This window comes from Lipotes vexillifer, unplaced genomic scaffold (genome assembly GCF_000442215.2).
Source record: "Lipotes vexillifer unplaced genomic scaffold, Lipotes_vexillifer_v1.1 scaffold1067, whole genome shotgun sequence".
Lineage (NCBI taxonomy): Eukaryota > Metazoa > Chordata > Mammalia > Artiodactyla > Lipotidae > Lipotes > Lipotes vexillifer.
In genome coordinates this window covers 1853491-1875891 of record NW_006775205.1, presented here as the reverse complement: position 1 = coordinate 1875891, position 22401 = coordinate 1853491, and the positions used below count along the sequence as shown (strand labels likewise).

General features: G+C 36.1%; 1 protein-coding gene across 2 annotated transcripts in view; it reads left to right on the top strand.

Moving 5' to 3' along the window:
• LCORL (ligand dependent nuclear receptor corepressor like) overlaps window positions 1-22401 on the top strand; it is a 166650-nt gene that overhangs the window by 100730 nt on the left and 43519 nt on the right. For both annotated transcript variants that reach the window (XM_007449827.1, XM_007449826.1), the window contains exon 5: window positions 11684-11935. In XM_007449827.1, coding sequence (XP_007449889.1) covers window positions 11684-11935 — 252 coding nt within the window. The remainder of the gene's footprint in view (window positions 1-11683; window positions 11936-22401) is intronic.

The window sequence follows — 22401 nt, the reverse complement described above, 5'->3', positions numbered from 1 at the left end:
CTACCATATGACCCAGCAATCCCACTACTGGGCATACACCCTGAGAAAACCATAATTCAAAAAGAGTCATGTACCACAATGTTCATTGCAGCACTATTTACAATAGCCAGGACATGGAAACAACCTAAGTTTCCATCAACAGATGAATGGATAAAGAAGATGTGGCACATATATATAATGGAATATTACTCAGCCATAAAAGGAAATGAAATTGAGTTATTTGTAGTGAGGTGGATGGACCTAGAGTCTGTCATACAGAGTGAAGTAAGTAAGAAAGAGAAAAACAAATACCGTATGCTAACACATATATATGGAATCTAAAAAAAAAAAAAAAATGGTTCTGAAGAACTTAGGGGCAGGGCAGGAATAAAGACGCAGACGTAGAGAATGGACTTGAGGACACGGGGAGGGGGAAGGATAAATTGGGATGAAGTGAGAGAGTGGCATGGACATATATACACTACCAAATGTAAAACAGATAGGTAGTGGGAAGCAGCTGCATAGCACAGGCAGATGGGCTTGGTGCTTTGTGACCACCTAGAGGGGTGGGATAGCGAGTGTGGGAGGGAGACGCCAGAGGGAAGAGATATGGAGACATATGTATATGTATAACCGATTCACTTTGTTATGAAGCAGAAACTAACACACCATTGTAAAGCAATTATACTCCAATAAAGATGTTAAAAAAAAATACAATGTGTAATCCTAGATTGCAACCTGAGATTGGGGAGGAAAAAGCTGTAAAGGAGATAATGAGGAAAGTTGGGGACTATATTTTTTGTGTTAAATTTTTTGAAAGGGATTATGGCATTATAGTTATGTATCATAATGTTCTTGTTATTTATTTCTCAAGTAGAGTTAAAGGTTCATGATATCTGCAACTTTCAAATGCTTCACCCATAAATAACCTGTGTGTGTGAGTTTATATGTAAATCCAGTGACGCAAAATGTCAATAGTTGTTGAATCTATAGAGGTAAAATTTTGTGGAAGTACATTGCACTCTTCTTTCAACTTTTCTGTAGATTGAAATTTTTAGAAAAAAATATTTGGGGACGAATAGGAGGCAAGGGCAACAACTGTACACTGTAAGTGGTTCAGTAGAACTTTGCTTTCCTTCTTACCTTTCGTTATATCATTATCTGCACTAATATGATGTTTGTCATTAAATGATACCAATGTGTGTCAGAGTTCTTCATGTTAAATAAAGTGCTACAAGTATTAATTGTTAATACATATCAAACATGGAGAGAAGGGAAATTGATTTTGGAGAAAGAGAAGATAAGAAAAATACCATCATCCTGGTCTTTAAAATTTTTGTTGGATTATTGACCAATATTATCCACTTTGACAGTCTCATAATTGAGACAACTTACACAGATATTTTTAGATTGGTCCTAAGAGCAACTCTCTCTCTAGGTAAATAGTAGCATTATATGCTACCTATGAGTGTGGAAGAATAGTAAACAAAGGAGTGAATACAAGGAAGTTGGAATCAGTTGGTTCTGGTGATTCACATCTCTCCCATATGTAAAATACACTCACCCCTGCCCAAGACCTCCAAAAGTCTTATCTTATTACAGCATCATCTCAGAGACCACACTCTTGTTATCTAACTCAGTTTCAGATACAAGTGAAGTTCCTTGAGTGTAGTTCCTTTGGTATAGCACTTCAAATATAGTTTCTCTTGATCTGTAGACCTTTAAAAGTAAAAAGGCAAATTACTTGCTCACACACACCCAACATACAGTGTTAGGATAGGCATAGGATAACCACTGTAAACACTCTTGTTCAAAAATGGCGAAATGGGGTGCACACAGGGGTCACTGTTCCATAGCAATCCTGAAATCCAGCTGGGCAAATGTTGGAAGTTATTCGATTAGATCTTAAGGAAAAATTCTTTATGGCTCTTGAATCTGCCTTCTGGGCTCTAAGTTCCACTTTCTAATTTATCCTTTCTTCCTGTTTTTTTAAATTGAGTCATGATGCACATACTATAAAATTCACTTTTTTCAAGTATAAAATTCAGTGGTTTTTAATACACTCATTAACAAAGTTTTGCAACCATCACCGCTGTCTGATTCCAGAACATTTTCTTCACCCTGAAAAAGAAACCCATTACTAGATGAACACTCATCATTCTCTTACTCTTCTCCAGGCTTTGGCAACCACTCATCTAATAGATTTATCCCTTTGTAGATTTGCCTGTTTTAACCATTTCATATAAATGAAGTTGCACTATGTGCAGCCTTCATTTAGCATGTTTTTGAGGTTCATTCTTGTTGTAACATGCATCAGTTCATTTCTTTTTATGATTGAATAATGTATAGATATACCATATTTTATTTATACATTCACCAGTTGACATTCATTTGGGTTGTTTCTACTTTTTGGCTGTTGTGAATAATGCTGCTGTGAACATTCATACATACTTTTGATTGAACATATGTTTTCGGTTTTCTTAGTTATATACCTAGGGGTGGAATTTGCTGAGTCATATGGTAATTCTGTGTTTATATTTTTTAATGTGTTTTCAGAATTATTTTCCAAAATGGCTGCACCATTTTGCATTCCCACCCACCGTGTATGAGGACTCAGGTTTCTCCACATTCTCACTCACACTTGTTATCTGCACTTTTTATTATAATTCTCCTTCAAGGTGTGAAATGGTATCTCATTGTGCTTTTGATTTGCATTTCCCTAAAGACTAATGATGTTAATCATCTTGTCATGTGCTTACTGGTCATTAGTAATATCTTCTTTGGAGAAATGTCTACTCAAATCATTTGCTGTTTTTTTATTTGGGCATTTGTCTTTTTATTGTTGGGTTATAAGAGTTCTTTATATACTTGGACAGTAGACCCTTATCAGACATATGATTTGTAAATATTTACTCCTATTCTGTGGACTCTCTTCACTTAGTGTCCTTTGAAGTACGAAAGTTTTAAATTTTAATCAAGTTCATTATATCTATTTTTTTCTCTTGTTGCTTGTGTTTTAGTGTCAAATCTAAGGAGTCATTGCCTTAATCTAAGGTCATGAAGATTTACATGTATGTTTTCTTTCAGATTTTTATAGTTTTAGCTCCTACATTTAGGTCATTGATGCATTTTGAGTTAATTATTCTATATGGTATGAGGTGGCGGTCCAGTTTCATTATTTTGCATGTAAATATCCAGTTGTCCTAGCATAGTTTGTTGAAAAGACAATGATTTCCCCCACTGAATTGTCTTGGTACTCTTATCAAAAATAGATTAATGGTTTATCTTGGGGCTCAATTCTACTCTATTAATCTATATATCTGTCCTTAGAACATTAACACCTAGGCTTGATTATTATACTTTATAGTAAGTTTTGAAATCAGGAATTGCTAATCCTCCAGTTTAGTTCTTTTTCAAGATTATTTTGGCTATTCTGGATTCCTTGCATTTCAGTATGCTTTTTAGAATCACCTTGTCAGTTTATACAAAAATGCCAGCTAGGGGCTTCCCTGGTGGCGCAGTGGTTGGGGGTCCGCCTGCTGATGCAGGGGATGCGGGTTTGTGCCCCGGTCCAGGAGGGTCCCACATGCCGCGGAGGGGCTGGGCCCATGAGCCGTGGCCACTGAGCCTGCGCGTCCAGAGCCAGTGCTCCGCAATGGGAGAGGCCGCAACAGTGAGAGGCCCGCGTACCGCCAAAAAAAAAAAAAAAAAAAAAAATGCCAGCTAAGGTTTTGATGGGGATTGTGTTGAATCTGTTGATCAATTTGGGGAGTTCTTATCATGTAACAATATTAAGTCTTCCAGTTCATGAACACAGGATGTATTTCTGTTTATTTATGTTTTGTCAAACTTATTCCTGTAAGTCTTTTCTTCCTAATACTGTTGTAAATGGAATTATTTTCTTAATTATTTCCTTTTAGAATTGTTTAGTGCCATTGTACAGAAGTAAAATTGATTTTTGTATATTGATATGGCATCCTGTAACCTTGCTGAACTTACTAGTTCTAAAATTTTGTGTGTGTGGATTCCTAACAAATTTGTATATACAACATTATGTTATCTGTAAAGAGAGTTTTACTTCTACTTTTTCAATCCAAATTACTTTTATTTCATTTTCCTGCCTAATTGCACTGGCTAGAACCTCCAGTACATGTTGAATAGAAGTAATGAGAGCAAGGACAAGAATCCTTCTCTTGTTCTGATATTATGGGGGAAACTTTCAGTCTTTCACCATTAAGTGTGATGTTATCTGTAGATTTTTCATAGATACTCTTTCATAGATTGAGGTAGTTTCCTTCTATTCCTAGTTTGTACGTTGTTTTTATCATGAAAAGGTATCAAGTGCTTTTCTACATCTATGGAGATTATTATGTGGATTTTGTTCTTTATTAATACGTTACATTACATTGCCTGATTGGTTTTCATATGTTGAACTAACCTTGTATTCTTGGGATTCTTGATCTTGATGTATAATCCTTTTTTTTTTTTTAACATCTTTTTTGTAGTATAATTGCTTTACAATGGTATGTTAGTTTCTGCTTTATAACAAAGTGAATCAGCTATACATACACATATATCCCCATATCTCCTCCCTCTTGCGTCTCCCTCCCACCCTCCCTCTCCCACCCCTCTAGATGGTCACAAAGCACTGAGCTTATCTCCCTGTGCTATGCAGCTGCTTCCCACTAGCTATCTATTTTACATTTGGTAGTGTATATAAGTCCATGCCACTCTCTCACTTCGTCCCAGCTTACTCTTCCCCCTCCCGGTGTCCTCAAGTCCATTCTCTACATCTGCGTCTTTATTCCTGTCCTGCCCCTAGGTTCTTCAGGAACAGTTTTGTTTTTTTTTTCTTTTCAGATTCCACATAATGAGTTAGCATACGGTATTTATTTTTCTCTTTCTGACTTACTTCACTCTGTGTGACAGACTCTGGGTCCATCTGTCTTGCTACAAATAACTCAGTTTTGTTTCATTTTATGGCGGAGTAATACTCCATTGTGTATATGTGCCACATCCTCTTTATCCATTCATCTGTCGATGGACACTTAGGTTGTTTCCATGTCCTGGCTATTGTAAATAGAACTACAAGGAACATTTTGGGACATGACTCTTTTTGAATTATGGTTTTCTCAGGTTACATACCCAGTAGTAGGATTGCTGGGTTGTATGGTAATTCTATTTTTAGGTTTTTAAGGAACCTCCATACTGTTCTCTGAAGTGGCTGTATCAATTTACATTCCCACCAACAGTGCAAGAGGGTTCCCTTTTCTCCACACCCTCTCTAGCATTGTTTGTAGATTTTTTGATGGCCATTCTGACCGTTGTGAGATGATATGTCATTGTAGTTTTGATTTGCATTTCTCTGATGATTAATGATGTTGAGCATTCTTTCATGTGTTTGTTGGCAATCTGTATATCTTCTTTGGAGAAATGTCTATTTAGGTCTTCTGCCCATTTTTGGATTGGGTTGTTTGTTTTTTGATATTGAGCTGTATGAGCTGCTTGTAAATTCTGGAGATTAATCCTCTGTCAGTTGCTTCATTTGCAAATATTTTCTCCCATTCTGAGGGTTGTCTTTTCATCTTGTTTATGGTTTCCTTTGCTGTGCAAAAGCTTTTAAGTTTCATTAGGTCCCATTTGTTTATTTTTGTTTTTATTTCCATTTCTCTAGGAGGTGGGTGAAAAGGGATCCTGTTGTGATTTATGTCATGGAGTATTCTGCCTATGTTTTCCTCTAAGAGTTTTATAGTGTCTGGCCTTATGTTTAGGTCTTTAATCCATTTTGAGTTTATTTTTGCGTATGGTGTTAGGGAGTGTTCTAATTTCGTTCTTTTACATGTAGCTGTCCAGTTTTCCCAGCACCACTTATTGAAGGGGCTGTCTTTTCTCCATTGTATATTCTTGCCTCCTTTATCAAAAATAAGGTGACCATTGGTGCGTGGGTATATCTCTGGACTTTCTATCCTGTTCCATTGATCTTTCTGTTTTTGTGCCAGTACCATACTGTCTTGATTACTGTAGCTTTGTAGTATAGTCTGAAGTCAGGGAACCTGATTTCCAGCTCCACATTTTTTGTTCTCAAGATTGCTTTGGCTATTCGGGGTCTTTTGTGTTTCCATACAAATTGTGAAATTTTTTGTTCTAGTTCTGTGAAAAATGCCAGTGGTAGTTTGATAGGGATTGCATTGAATCTGTAGATTGCTTTGGGGAGTAGAGTCATTTTCACAGTGTTGATTCTTCCAATCCAAGAACATGGTATATCTCTCCATCTGTTTGTATCATCTTTAATTTCTTTCATCAGTGTCTTACAGTTTTCTGCATACAGGTCTTTTTTCTCCTTAGGTAAGTTTATTCCTAGGTATTTTTTTCTTTTTGTTGCAGTGGTAAATGGGAGTGTTTCCTTAATTTCTCTTTCAGATTTTTCATCATTAGTGTATAGGAATGCCAGAGATTTCTGTGCATTAATTTTGTTTCTGTGCATTAATTTTGTATTCTGCTACTTTACCAGATTCATTGATTAGCTCTAGTAGTTTTCTGATAGCATCTTTAGGATTCTCTATATAGTATCATGTCATCTGCAAACAGTGACAGCTTTACCTCTTCTTTTCCGATTTGGATTCCTTTTGTTTCTTTTTCTACTCTGATTGCTATGGCTGAAACTTCTAAAACTATGTTGAATAATAATGGTGAGCGTGGACAACCTTGTCTTATTGTATTATCCTTTTTTTGTGTTGCCTATTTCTGTGTGATAGGAGAATTGGCCCTTGAACAATGTGATGGATAGGGGCTGGCCCCTCGTGCAGTTGAAAATCTGTGTATGACTTACGGTCAGCCCTCTGTATTTGCATTTCGACATCCAGAGATTCAACCAGTCACCGATTGTGTAGTACTGTAGTATTTACTATTGAAAAAATCCACATATAAGTGGACCCGCACAGCTCAAACCCATGTAGCTCAAGGGTCAAGGGGATTTTTGTCTATTCATAATGGATAGTTTTCATTTCGTTTAGTAGTTTTCTTTTCATGTAATTTCTTTGTCCAGGTTTGGTATCAGGCTAATATTGCCCTCATAGAATGAGTTGGGAAGTGTTCCTTCCTCATCTCTTGTTTTGGAGTTTGTGAAGGATTGGTTTTAATTCCTCTTTAAATGTCTTATAGAATTCACCAGTAAATCTGTCTGTCCCTGGGCTTTTCTTTGTGGCAAGATATTTGGTTACTAATTCAGTCTTTTTACTTGCAGGTCCAGGTTTTACTGTTACTTCTTGAGTGAGTTTGATAGTTTGTGTCTTTCTAGGAATTTGGCCATTTCATCTAGGATACCTAATGTGTTGATGTATAGCTTTTTTCTTTTCTTTGTCTTTTTTTTTTGTAGTATTTCTTGATTACCTTTAATGTTAATCCTGATATTGCTTCCTTCATTTCTGATTTTACAAACTTAAGTCTATTCTGGTTTTTATTCTTGGTCAAATTTTTGATCTTTTCAAAGAACCAACTTTTGGTTTTATTGCTCTTCTCTGTTGTCTTTCTGTTCTCTATCTTATTTTTTTCTGCCCTAACTTTTTGTTTATTTTCTTCTCTGTGCTTGCTTTGGATTTAATTTTCGATTCATTTTCTCTTAAGGAGGAAGGTTAGGTTATTGGGTTGAATTTTTTTTAATATATGTGTTTATTGCTATAAATTGCTCCCTAAGTACTGCTTTAGCTTCATCACATAACTTTTGCTGTGTTGTTTTCCTTTTCAGTCATTTGGGAGTTGATTGGTCTTGAGCATCTTCTTCCCAGTTCAGTCATTTGGCTGTTTGCAGGAGACTTCAGTTCCTCTCCTTGTGAGCCTCCTCAGTGCTGCTCACAGTACAGCTTTCTCCAGAGTGAGTGATGAGAGAGCAAGAGGACAGAATAGTGGGGGTGGGGGTCACAGTGAACACCAGTATTCAGAGTATCCAGGGTAGAAACCATATTCTTTTATAACCTAATCTTGGAAGTGACATATACTTCTGCAGTATGTTATTATTAATCACACATTCCACCCTTAATACAATGTGAAAGGGACTACACAACTCTGGAAACCAGGAGGTGGGAGTGGGAATCATTAAGAACCATCTTGAAACTGGCTACTACAAACAACTTGCTAAACTCTTGAATTAGTTAAATTTGGAAAATGAAGAGGTAGGGCAAAAATAAATTATTTCTGTCTTCTTGGGGCATACCATTTCCATTTGGCAACATATTTTCTAGCCCAGTGTTTGTGAGTTGCCTGAATTTTGAAACCATCTGAGTTTATATCCCTGGCCTAGATCTTTAGTTAGCTCAATTTTTTTTATAGTTATGATAATTTGCACAAGTATTCTAGAGGGCTCACTAATCAGCAGCTGAGCAGCATTTTCTTTGTCTCTTTCTCTTTTTTATCTTGTTTGTTTGTTTGTTTTTTGCCAAGTCCTTTGGTCTCACACATAGACTTATTCCCAATATAAACAAAAACTGAGTAGATGAATAGAATAAAGTAATATTATCTATTCTGCTTTAAACTTAGCTCTAAACTCAATTCTAAAGTATAGCCCTAGTCACATGGTATATCTGATCATATTTCTGTTGTTTTTTGATAAATATAATTATTTTGAATTTATAAAGTGATATTAGCCAATACGTTACAGGATAATTAACCAAAATACCTAGAAGTAAATCAATACCTCTTTTTAAAACATAATTCAAAGCAAGATTAGGTTTGAAAAAAGATGGAAAAGAGTGTTCACAGATGCCTTCAAGGATTCCTGGAAGTAATAGTCAAGACATGGTATAAATTGGGAATCCTTATGTATAACATGGAAATTTCTCGTTTTGATACAAATCACTTTAGTTGGGTTACATGTGCTAATATTATCTATTCTGGAGCACAGTATTTCACATGGGCTTAGAAATTATGTCCTTTGTGTTTTCCCAGCTAGTTAATAATTTTACATATTAACCTAGTTAGTTAATATTTTTACTTGACATTTTATGATTTATATAAAATATAACTGCTCAGCCTGCGTCTTTTTGTTTCTCTTGTTATTTTCACTATAACCTAAGATAACAGTGGAGTAAATGTCAGCTATTAAAATGACAAGTACAGGAATTCAGTATTTTATCTACAATCTTATAAAACTTTAAAATATCCTGTGAGCAAGACTTACTATGACTTCCAAGGTTCTATTATCATTTCCATTTTTATGAACAGAGAAACTAAAACACGGAGAGGTATGTAACTAGCCTGAATTCAGGAAGATGGCTAAGATTTCAATCTATAGCTAAGTCTTTCTTTTGTCATTAAAATATAGTTGACATACAATATTATTTTAGTTTCAGGTATACTATGGAGTGATTCACATTTGCATGCATGATGAAATGATCACCATAATAAGTCTAGTAAGCAACTGTCCTCATACAAAGTTAATACAGTATTATTGACCATATTCCTTGCGTTGTATATTCTCATTTATATGTGGACTCTAAGAAACAAAACAAAAACAAACTAAGCTAAAACAGACTCGTAGTTACAGAGAACAAACAGGTGGTTGCCAGAGGGGAGGAGTGTTGGGGGATGAAATAGGTGAAGGGGGAAATTAAGAGGTACAAACCTCCAGTTATAAAATAAATGAGCCATGGGCATGTGATATATACAGTTGACCCTTGGACAATGTGGGGGTTAGGAGCACTGACCCTCTGCACAGTGAAAAATGAGCCTAACTTTGCAGCGGGCCCTCCATACTCGGGGTTCCACATCTGCAGACTGACCAACCATGGACTGTGCAGTACCGTAGTATGTATTTATTGGAAAAAATCCATGTCTGTGTGTACCCACACAGTTCAAACACATGTTGCTCAGTGCTCAACTGTATAGCCAAGTCTTTTTTTCTCATACTCAGAAACAAATAGTACCTCTCTTCCCTACTGGGCTCTAAACAAAGAATAAATGTGAGGACTAAAATGTTACTTTTTTTATAGGCCCATAATCCCTTCTCAAATGTTTTTCAGAATTCAGTGTTCTTTGTTTTGAAAGAGCTAATGTAATGGAGATGTTTATTATGTAACATCTCCAGCAGGTCCAAAACAGCACCCTGTGATCAAATATATTGATATTTCTGCAGGACCATAAACAGATTGATGTCGCCTGAGGTCACATTTTGCTACCAGATATGGTGGAGGTAGTTTTGTTGCCTTTCCTCACCTTTAAATAGTATGTTTTCTAATCTTCTTGCATTTTAGAATCATGGATCTATAAAAGTAGATGCTAGTTGGAGGACTTGACTTCAGATCTCTTAGACAATTGCTCCAGCTAATACTGAACCCCAAAACTAAGGAGACTCAACCCTTCAGTCTCAGACAGCCCAAGATCAGGGCAGCCCTTGCTCACACAGCACAGATCTGCCTGGGGAAGAGTTGAGGCATTTAAGGAGCAGAGGAGCATGTTGGTTTGGCCAAAAAGTTCGTTTGGGTTTTTCCATAACATCTTACAGAAAAACCCAAACAAACTTTTTGGCCAACCCGTTATCTCTAGAAGTGAGCCCACTTCTAAGAGGAAGAAGTATGGAGCCTAACCAAATACACTTAAGTCATCCTTCCTAGTTCACTAATCATTCTGCCTCTGAAGGAGCAGAGTAAATAAAAGGATTGGGGTGAGGCCAGTAGTGTGTGTGTGAAAAAAGCCACCACCATCCAATATTAAAACTCTTTATTACTTATTATATACTGTGTTTATAAGTGGTCTGTCTTTATTCCACACCTGTATAAAATCATTCAATTGTTTTTACCTCTTGTACAGGTTTCAAGCAGAATTGTATATGACTGCTGTCCTTTATTTTGGTTGTAGCTGACCAACATGTTTTGGGACCAAGGACTGATTAAGACCCTCAGTAGTGGTACTGCTGTTTTTATAGGGGAATCTTAGTAGATGTGCACTGAAATATTTAAGAGTGAAATCTCATAATTCTGCAATTTACTTTCCGGTAGTTCTGCAAACCAATGAAAGTAAAAAGAAGGTGAATGTGGCAGAATGCTAACAATTCTTGAATCTTGGTAGAGGCTGTCTGTGTCATTGCAGTGTTCTTTATTTTTTTCTTTCTGATTGAAATTTCTCAATATGAAAAATTGAAAAAAGAAAAAAGTCCTTGATGATGACATTTAGGCTATATATGAAGTACACATTTGACAGAATTGAAGAATTAATGGTAATAAATAGTTACAGAATTTAGATATTTTCTTTAATAGTTAATGTGTATACCTACTCTATTAGGTTAAAACTTGCCTGGTTACTTATATATACAATTTATGTTCACATACTAAGTGTCTTAGTATCTTGTAGAATACATTTGAATTAAAACTCTGAAAATAAGCTGTTTTTATGTCTAGTTGCTTATTGTAGAATACATTTGAATTAAAACTCTGAAAATAAGCTGTCTGTTTTTATGTCTAGTTGTTTATATTTTAGTTTGGGACCAAAAATATTTATTTTTAAGAAACAATTAAAAATGCCAAGTTTGGGGTTGATATATTCTCATAATACTAATTAAACAAACAAGGTTTTTATTGCTAAGTCCTAGAAACCATTCACAATTATGGACCGAATCTGAGACTTGTGAAATCATTAATTTGTAATTAAGATAAATTTAAACATAGGTATTTTGCATTCTCTTTTTTAATTCTTATTATATTTATTTCTTCCCTAGATCTTCCTCAGAACTGTGATCCTAACATTCCCCTAGTTGCTCAGGAATTAATGAAAAAGATGATACGTCAGTTTGCAATTGAGTATATTTCAAAAAGTGGTAAAATTCAAGAGAATAGAAATGGTTCAATTGGACCAAGTCTAATATGTAAGAGTATCCAAATGAATCAAGCAGAAAACTCCCTTCAGGAAGAGCAGGAAGGCCCCTTAGACCTCACTGTGAATCGAATGCAAGAACAAAATACTCAGCAAGGTAAGATTTGTGTGTATGTGTGTGGTATGTGTGTGTATGTGTGTGTGTGACATATAATTTTATGTTTTAGTATTCTTAAATATATATAACCTTATATTCACAGAGAAATTTACTTCAGAAGTAATATTACTTTTAATTAACCTATGTAGTATGGACTAGAGAGAAGTGCTGAATTAGAGCTTTTGTATTACATTTGACTTTGTTTATAAAACTGGAAGTGAGAGTTTCTCTCAATGTTTTTTCACAGTAAAGTGTATGGTGAGAGAATTCTAGCAAGCAACCTAAAAGGAAAGTGTACAAATAAAAAGATATATATGATAAAAATGTATTTTTGTAATGTACAGCTGAGAACATTCATTAAGCACTTGCTGTTCAGTTTTTTGCACTTAGGTGAAAGATAAAAAGAAATAGATGATTTGTATTCAATTGTTTATGATGTAACTAGGGAAGGAGAAAAGTTAATGCATGGGATAAATATAATTAACTATATGGAGATACATTTTTCATAAGAAGCATGAATGATGAGGCGGTATCGGTCTTATCTAATTGTGGAAAGAGAAAAGTTAATGCATGGGATAAATATAATTAACTATATGGAGATACATTTTTCATAAGAAGCATGAATGATGAGGCGGTATCGGTCTTATCTAATTGTTAATTGAAGGAAGAGTTGTGATTCTCAGAGGAAAAGAAGGAAGACCTTAAAGTGCTTGTGGAGGATGCCAAACAAGTGTTTGCCTGGAGAAGAGGGAACAAGTAGCTTTTGTTAATACAAGTTAAGGATAGTGTTGTTGGGCCTCAAAGCCAGAAAAAATGTCAGCATTAAGTTTGATTGCAGAAGGCAATGTGGTGTTGGAGACTGTAAAGAAGAGTACACTAGTCAGTGTTTAAAGAAGATAATCTTTTCACTGTGTAAGACATTAAATTTGAGAGAGGCTGAAATATGGAAATACTTTTCTCTTTTTGCTTCCCTAATTGTAGGTTGTATGAGTTCATTTATGTAGTAAGATCTGAGAAATTTGAGATAATAATTAGGTAGGTTATAAGGCAGAGAAAGAAATGTTGAAGATGATGTAAGTCTTAAGGACAAAAATATATCAATACACTGAATTTTGGAAGTTAGAAAGCATGGGATTTTTAGAATTTTTGTTTGTCTTGCTTTTCCATGTTTCATACCCTCTTATATCTCTTCTCCTTTGTGGGAGGCAGTTCAGTGTTCTAAAGAGACTAAAACATAGGCTTTGGTATCTGTGACAGACTTGTGGTTGAAATCCCAGCTCTGCTACTTAAGTTACATGAATAGTTAACTTTACCTATCAGAGCTTTAATTTCCTTATTTGTTACTTGGCAATAATAATAACAAACTCATTGGAGCAATATGAAAGTTAAATATAAAGTAACCAACTCATAAAAGATACTCAGACATTAGTCTCTCCCTACTCTCTACCTCCTGTTCCCTACCACCACAGAAGAGAAGGCTTGGAAGTAACATGGTAGTTATCTGTAAATATTTGTATGGCTCTTCCACTAAAGTAGGACTGAACTTTCTCTGAATGGCCCAATGAGTAGAATTAGGATCGCTACCTAGAAGTTAGGTGGAAACAGATTTCGGGTCCATATAAGAAAGAATATTTCTAAAGATCAGACATTTTTTTAAACGGGAAAGGGGAAAAGATTCCCTGGTTGCCTTATCATTAGAGGCATTCAAAAGCATTAGATGAGTGGTTGGAATAGATGACATTTTAAAAGTATATTTCCAGTCCTTATATTCTGTGATTCTATGAATTTAAGTAATAAGGCAGACCCAAGTATATATAGAAAATAAATAATGTAGTTACTTATTTAAATTATTTTGATGTTCTAGGCAAAGTGCACAAATATATATGTGAACATTCTGAGGCTGAAAAGTCATTTAGTTTAGTGTGGCTTGTAGTGTATAAAGCAAGGGAGAGAATGGTAATAGATGAGGCTAAAGAAATAGGTAAGGGTAAGATTGTGAGAAAGCCATGTAGGAAATGTTAAGGATTTTTGAATTACCAAGTCAAGGTGGTGAGGGACTTCTCTAAAACATATCAAGACTTTGTATAATAATTCAAACAGGGTGCTATGGGCCATATACAAATCACTAGGACAGATTAGCAAGCCCAGAAGAGATGTCATTATAAATCACCAGGATGATGGCCTGTTCAGTAAACAGTTCCAGGGCAATTGCTTACCCACTTGGAGGAGGAAAAAATGGATCCCTACCTTACACCGCTCACAGAAGTAATTTTAGTTGGGTTAAAGGGCTAAATGTTAAAAGCAAAACTAAAAGTTAGAAAAGATAAAGGATTATATCTTAGTGAATTTAAAATAAGGAAGAATTTCTTAAGATGCAGAAATAACAATCCATGCAATAATTGTGTAAATTTGTACTAAAATGTAAAACTTAAGTGTTATAAACGTCACTGTGAAGAGAGTGAAAATTCAAGCCTCAAATTTGGAGACAGTATTTACAATTGATGTAACTAACAACCACTCAGCTAATCAAACAGAACTACAGCCAATGAGGAAAACATGACACCTTAGAAAAATAGGCAAAAACAGTTATCAGAAGATTACAGAATAACCAAATAAGCAAAGTAAAAGATGCTCAAAAGAATATCCTGCTCAGCTTTCATCCCAATATAGGGTTCTTTTATTCTGTCATATAAAAGATGGTAATTCAACCTCTGATTGACAATAAGTACATGCAAAAAATCGTTGTTTGACAGCTCTGACAATTAAGCTCCTATCTCTGAAACATCCACCCTTCATTTTATATTTCTTCCATCTGCAGTAATTATTTTACTCAATAGTACTGTAAATATTCGTAGAAATTATTGTATCTCAGACTTCTCTTTCCCATGCTAACCTTTAGGGTTTTGGGGTTTCTTTTCCATCTGCAACAATATGAGAAAATTTATTCCTTTTACTTATTATTAGTGCTGTAAGTATCTGTTGAAACTATTTTGTCTGTCTAAACCTCTATTTTCCATGCTAATCTTTATATAGCTTCTCTAATTTTTCTTCATAAATCAGTTTCCATACTTCTTATTTTCCTTGTCCTCTCTTCCACAAACTGTAGACTGACTTAAAATATTGTTGCCCTGAGAGGTACATTCCTATTTGCCTCTCCATTGTACCTTCTAACCAGGTATTTCAAATATTAGAGAGATTTCTTTGTGCACTTTCATTTCTGCAGATTTGTATAAATACTCTGAGCCTCAGAAACTGGGAGAAAGTAAGTTATGAATTCTTTTGTCCTGGAGCAATAGCTTATAAAACAGGTAGAAATAACATTAGCATAACCAAAAAAAAATTTTTTTTAATTTTAATCTGGCCCCAAAGTAAAAGCTTCTCCTGAATTCCAAAGTACAGGAAGAAATTTGCAACTTACGGACCTTTATCATTATCGTGACAACCATGAAGAATTTACCAGTTCTGTACAAAACAAGATCAAATGTGGGCAGAGATGAAAGAGCAGTGCTTTATTGGCCTTGTTGGTGGTGTTGTCTACCATGAGGTCCAGTGAATATTCTGGTAGAATTTTCATTATAGTAAATTTCTCACTTCATTGTAATTGTTTCCGTGTTTATCTCTCCACTGTAATCAACCTTTGGGAGCAGGAACCTGCGTATTCACTTTTGTATCCCCAGGGCGTGTATGATATATGACATATTGGATTTACTGGATTAAAAATCTTCACTATTTTCAAATGCTATTGACAGCTGAACTGAGAATTGATACCTGATCATTGGATTTATGGTTTTTTAGCAGTGAAATTTCTTATTTTAAACATATTGGATGGAAATTATCCTGAAATATTGTTATACTTTCTTAAGCAACATATGGAACATTGTGTCATGATGAACATTAATTATTGCACTGACCTGTAATGACTTGACATTTTTAGAATTATTCTCCCTTAAGCTAACTGGCAACAGATTAAGTTAAAAATACTTTTAAGAAATTATTATTTCACATTGCTATCAGTAGGCTAAACTTTGGAAATCATGTCTCCTAGATTGAATAAGATTTTTTTTTTTTTTTTTTTGTGGCGAGAAGGTGACTGGGATCCATAGCTTAACAGAACCAAACGTGGATCAGGATTGTTACCTTCAGACCACAAACAGCAAGGTAGTCCTCCTTGCACGGATTCCCCGTGAGGCTCAGCACAGTAAAGGGGACTGGGGCAGAAGCCAGGCGGGTCAGAGTCAGCTTCCTTTTGCTGGAATCTGCTTGCTTCAGGAGAGCTGAGAGCTGCAGGACAGTGATCTGCAAAGGAATAATTACCAATTTATTCTTAACGGGCACGAACCCGTGTCCCCTGCACTGGCAGGCGGACTCCCAACCACTGCGCCACCAGGGAAGCCCTGAATAAGATTTTTTTAAAAAATAAATTATGTATGAGACTAATATAAACTAGGCTTCAGGTAATTTTTATATTTCATTGAATGAAATACATAAATTTCAGTGATATGTTTAATTGTTATTAAGTATCCTTTGTTGCTGCTGCTGCCATTCTAGTCTGGTTTCTTGGCTGAGATTAAGGTAGGTGACACTGTCAGCTGAGATGTTAAACTATAATTAAAAGAGCAATGTATCATTTTATGATATCACGTATTATAAACTACACTGTTTATAAATGAAGTTTGTTGTTACTCTGTTAGGAAAATACTGAATAGTTTTGTTTTTTTTTAAATTTCAATTGAGAAGATATTTCCATATCTACTAATGAAGGCAATAAAATTATCCATCTTGTTTTTCTATGCTGAACTTTTGTTTTCCAAGGCTGAAGACATATGGAAGAAAATGTTATGTTCCATGCTTGAGAGGATACCATATTTTAGTAAACCTGAAGAATAACACATATCTAAATGATTCATGTCCCTTCTGATCTAATCTTCTCTAACTCGAGGGATAGACGAAACAGGTGGTTTTTTAAAATTCCAAATCAAAGCCATATCACTCATCTGCTTAAAAACACTTTAAAACAAAACAAAACAAAACACACACACACACGCGCGCACACACACATACACACACACACACACACACACTTTAATGGCTTTGAATTGTCCTTAGGATAAAGTCTAAAATCCTAAACTCACCAAGATCCAGATCCTACCTATCTATTCAGTCTCATCTTGCACCTTTCTTTAGTCTTCATATTGATTTTCTCTGTTTCTTGAATGTCATATACTCTGGCTTCAGAACATTTGTACATGCTTTTGCCTCTCTGTAGAGGCCACTCTACCCCCTACCCACACCAATTTTTTCTAAATAAATTTTACTTGGTTTTTCTTCAGGTCTCCATTTAAACATCACTTCTCTAAGAAAACCAACCCCCACACCTCCTAAATTGGATGCACACAGACATAACACATGCATTCTTACTAATTACCACCAAAATTGAGTTTCAGTCTCATATTTTCCCATAGCATCCTGTATTGTTTTGTAGCCTCATCACCCTTGTAATTGTTTCCACCATCTTATTTTGTGCTTTCTGTTTGTCCCATTTGTTAAGCTTTTTTCCCTCCTTTGTTATTTTCTTTTAGATTGCATTTTTTCTTTGCTAATTTTGAAGTTATATACTCTACTGCTGTTCCGTTAGTGGTTTCCCTAGAATTTTTTTAATGCTCAGTTAACTCAGCAGTTAATGTAAGGAATTTTTCTTTTTTTTTTTTTTTGACTGAGTCGGGTCTTCATTGCTGCATACAGGCTTTCTCTAGTTGCAGCAAGCAGGGGCTACTCTTAGTAGTGTTGCGTGGGCTTCTCATTGCAGTGGCTTCTCTCGTTGCCGAGCACAGGCTCTACGCGCGCGCGCTCAGTAGTTGTGGCACTCGGGCTCTAGAGCGCACGCTCAGTAGTTGTGGCGCACGGGCTTAGTTGCTCCACGGCATGTGGGATCTTCCTGGACCAGGCATCGAACCCGTGTCCCCTGAATTAGCAGGCAGATTCTTATCCACTGTGAGACCAGGGAAGTCCGGTAAAGAATATTTTAACTTCTTCCCTGCCCTGACACGATAGCCATTTTATCAATGCTTTTGTTCTCTTTTTCTGATATCACAATTAAAACATTGTAACTATTTTATATAATCAAGTTTTGTTTAGATTTACATACATGATTACCTTTTTCCTTTGCTCATTATTTGTTCTTATGTCTCGAAGTGTCTTCTGGAATCAGAGATTCCTTTTTTTTTTAAACATCTTTCTTGGAGTATAATTGCTTTACAATGGTGTGTTAGTTTCTGCTTTATAACAAAGTGAATCAGCTATACATATATATATATATATATATATATATGTGTGTGTGTGTGTGTGTGTATATATATATCCCCATATCTCCTCCCTCCTGTGTCTCCCTCCCACCCTCCTTATCCCACCCCTCTAGGTGGTCACAAAGCACCAAGCCCATCTGCCTGTGCTATGCAGCTGCTTCCCACTACCTATCTGTTTTACATTTGGTAGTGTATATATGTCCATGCCACTCTCTCACTTCATCCCAATTTACCCTTCCCCCTCCCCGTGTCCTTAAGTCCATGCTCTACATCTGTGTCATTATTCCTGTCCTGCCCCTAGGTTCTTCAGAACCATTTTTTTTTTTTAGATTCCATATATATGTGTTAGCATATGGTATTTGTTTTTCCCTTTCTGACTTCACTCTATATGACAGACTCTAGGTCCATCCACCTCACTACAAATAACTCAATTTCGTTTCTTTTTATGGCTGAGTAATATTCCATTATATATATGTGCCACATCTTCTTTATCCATTCATCTGTCGATGGACACTTAGGTTGTTTCCATGTCCTGGCTATTGTAAATAGTGCTGCAATGAACATTGTGGTACATGACTCTTTTTGAATTATGGTTTTCTCAGGGTATATGCCCAGTAGTGGGATTGGTGGGTCATACGGTAGTTCTGTTTTTAGTTTTTTAAGGAACCTCCATACTGTTCTCCGTAGTAACTGTATCAGTTTACATTCCCATCAGCAGTGTAGGAGGGTTCCCTTTTCTCCACACCCTCTCCAGCATTTATTGTTTGTAGATTTTCTGATGATGGCCATTCTGACCGGTATGAGTTGATACCTCATTGTAGTTTTGATTTGCATTTCTCTAATGATTAGTGATGTTGAGCATCCTTTCATGTGTTTGTTGGCAATCTGTATATCTTCTTTGGAGAACTGTCTATTTAGGTCTTCTACCCATTTTTGGTTTGAGTTGTTTTTTTGATATTGAGCTGCATGAGCTACTTGTATATTTTGGAGGTTAATCCTTTGTCAGTTGCTTCGTTTGCAGATATTTTCTCCCATTCTGAGGGTTGTCTTCTCGTCTTGTTTATGGTTTCCTTTGCTGAACAAAAACTTTTAAGTTTCATTAGGTCCCATTTGTTTATTTTTGTTTTTATTTGCATTTCTCTAGGAGGTGGGTCGAAAGGATCTTGCTGTGATTTATGTCATAGAGTGTTCTGCCTATGTTTTCCTCTAAGAGTTTTATAGAGTCTGGCCTCACATTTAGGTCCTTAATCCATTTTGAGTTTATTTTTGTGTATGGGGTTAGGGAGTGTTCTAATTTCATTCTTTTACATGTAGCTGTCCAGTTTTCCCAGCACCACTTATTGAAGAGGCTATCTTTTCTCGATTGTATGTTTTTGCCTCTTTTATCAAAAATAAGGTGACCATTGTGCGTGGGTTTATCTCTGGGCTTTCTGTCCTGTTCCATTGATCTCTTTTTCTGTTTTTGTGCCAGTACCATACTGTCTTGATTACTGAAGCTTTGTAGTACAGTTTGAAGTCCAGGAGCCTGATTCCTCCAGCTCCATTTTTCTTTCTCAAGATTGCTTTGGCTATTCAGGGTCTTTTATGTTTCCATACAGATTGTGAAATTTTTTGTTCTAGTTCTGTGAAAAATGCCAGTGGTACTTTGATAGGGATTGCACTGAATATGTAGATTGCTTTGGGTAGTAGAGTCATTTTCACAGTGTTGATTCTTCCAATCCAAGAACATGGTACATCTTTCCATCTGTGTATCATCTTTAATTTCTTTCATCAGTGTCTTACAGTTTTCTGCATACAGTTCTTTTGTCTCCTTAGGTAGGTTTATTCCTAGATATTTTTTTCTTTTTGTTGCAGTGGTAAATGGGAGTGTTTCCTTAATTTCTCTTTCAGATTTTTCATCATTAGTGTATAGGAATGCCAGAGATTTCTGTGCATTAATTTTGTATCCTGCCACTTTACCAGATTTATTGATTAGCTGTAGTAGTTTTCTGATAGCATCTTTAGGATTCTCTATGTATAGTATCATGTCATCTGCAGACAGTGACAGCTTTACTTCTTCTTTTCCAGTTTGGATTCCTTTTATTTTTTTCTTCTCTGATTTCTGTGGCTAAAACTTCCAAAACTATGTTGAGTAATAGTGGTGAAAGCGGACAACCTTGTCTTGTTCCTGATTTTAGAGGAAATGCTTTCAATTTTTCACCACTGAGAATGATGTTGGCTGTTGGTTTGTCATATATGGCCTTTATTATGTTGAGGTAAGTTCCCTCTATGCCTACTGTCTGCAGGGTTTTTATCATAAATGGGTGTTGAATTTTGTCAAAAGATTTTTCTGCATCTATTGAGATGATCATATGGTTTTTATTCAATTTGTTAATATGGTGTATCACATTGATTGATTTTTGTATATTGAAGAATCCTTGGATTCATGATATAAAGCCCATTTGATCATGGTGTATGACCCTTTCAATATGCTGTTGGATTCTGTTTGCTAGTGTTTTGTTGAGAATTTTTGCATCTGTGTTCGTCAGTGATATTGGCCTGTAGTTTTCTTTCTTTGTGACATCTTTTTCTGGTTTTGGTGTCAGGGTGATAGTGGCCTCTTAGAATGAGTTTGGGAGTGTTCCTCCCTCTGCTATGTTTTGGAAGAGTTTGAGAAGGATAGGTGTTAGCTCTTCTCTAAATGTTTGATAGAATTCACCTGTGAAGCCATCTGGTCCTGGGCTTTTGTTTGTTGGAAAATTTTTAATCACAGTTTCAATTTGATTGGCATGTTTATATTTTCTATTTCTTCACGGTTCAGTCTTGGAAGGTTGTGCTTTTCTAAGAATTTGTCCATTCCTTCCAGGTTGTCCATTTTATTTCCCTTTCTCTTCTTGGTTCACACTGCTCCCAGGGTTCAGCTTTGGATTTGGACCCGCCGCTTCGTGTGGGTCACCTGAGGGCATCTGTTCTTCGCTCAGACAGGACAGGGTTAAAGTAGCAGCTGATTAGGGGGCTCTGGCTCACTCAGGCTAGGGGGAGGGAGAGGTATGGAATGTGGGGTGACCTCGTGGGGGCAGAGGCTGGCATGACGTTGCAACACCCTGAGGTCTGCCCTGTGTTCTCCTGGGGAAGTTTTCCCTGGATCACGGGACCTTGGCAGTGGTGGGCTGCACAGGCTCCAGAGATCCTTTTAATAAAGGTCTACTGGTCGTAAACCTTTGGGATTATTTTTCCAGTTTCTTATTCTTTTTTTTTTTAACCTTGATCTTCAAAGAGATTTTTTTTCTGGGTGTACAAGTCTAAGCTGACAATTATTATTTTCTTAGCACTGCTACCATGATAGTGTCTTGGCTTCTATTTTTGCTATAACCACCCAACAAATCATCTTTTCTTTGTAGGTAATCTTTACACGCTTTTTGTTTAGCATCTCTCTCTCACTTTTCTCTCTGTGTTTTGTTTATGCTTTTTTGTAGGTTGTCCTGGATATGTTTGGGTATAGATTTCTTTATTTTTTTTTCTTTTTATTCATTTATTTATTTATTTTTTGGCTGTATTGTGTCTTCATTGCTGCATGTGGGCTTTCTCTAGTTGCGGTGGGCAGGGGCTACTGTTAATTGCGGTGCACGGGCTTCTCATCATGGTGGCTTCTCTTTTTTCAGAGCACAGGCTCTAGGTGCATGGGTTTCAGTAGTTGTGGCACGTGGGCTTAGTAGTTGTGGCTCGTGGGCTCTCAAGTGCAGGCTCAGTAGTTGTGGCACATGGGCTTAGTTGCTCTGCGGCATGTGGGATCTTCCCAGACCAGGGCTCATACCCATGTCCCCTGCAGTAGCAGGCAGATTCTTAACCACTGTGCCACCAGGGAAGTCCCGGGTGTAGATTTCTTTTCTTCATTCTGCTTGGAAGTCCTATCATTTCTAAAACTGAGGACAAATTTCTATAATCAATTGTGATTTTTCAGCCATTATCTTTTCAATGTAATGCAGCTCCCATTTTTTCTCTTGTCAAAATTTACTGAGACATATTTTGGATCCTCTCATTCTATCCTTCATATCTCTTATCTTCTCTTTCATATCTTCCACCTCTTTGTCCCTTTGTGTTATATCCTGATTACTTAATTTAGAATTATCTCCAATTCACTGATTCCCTCTTGAGCTATTCTTTTTTTTTTTTTTTTTTTTTTTT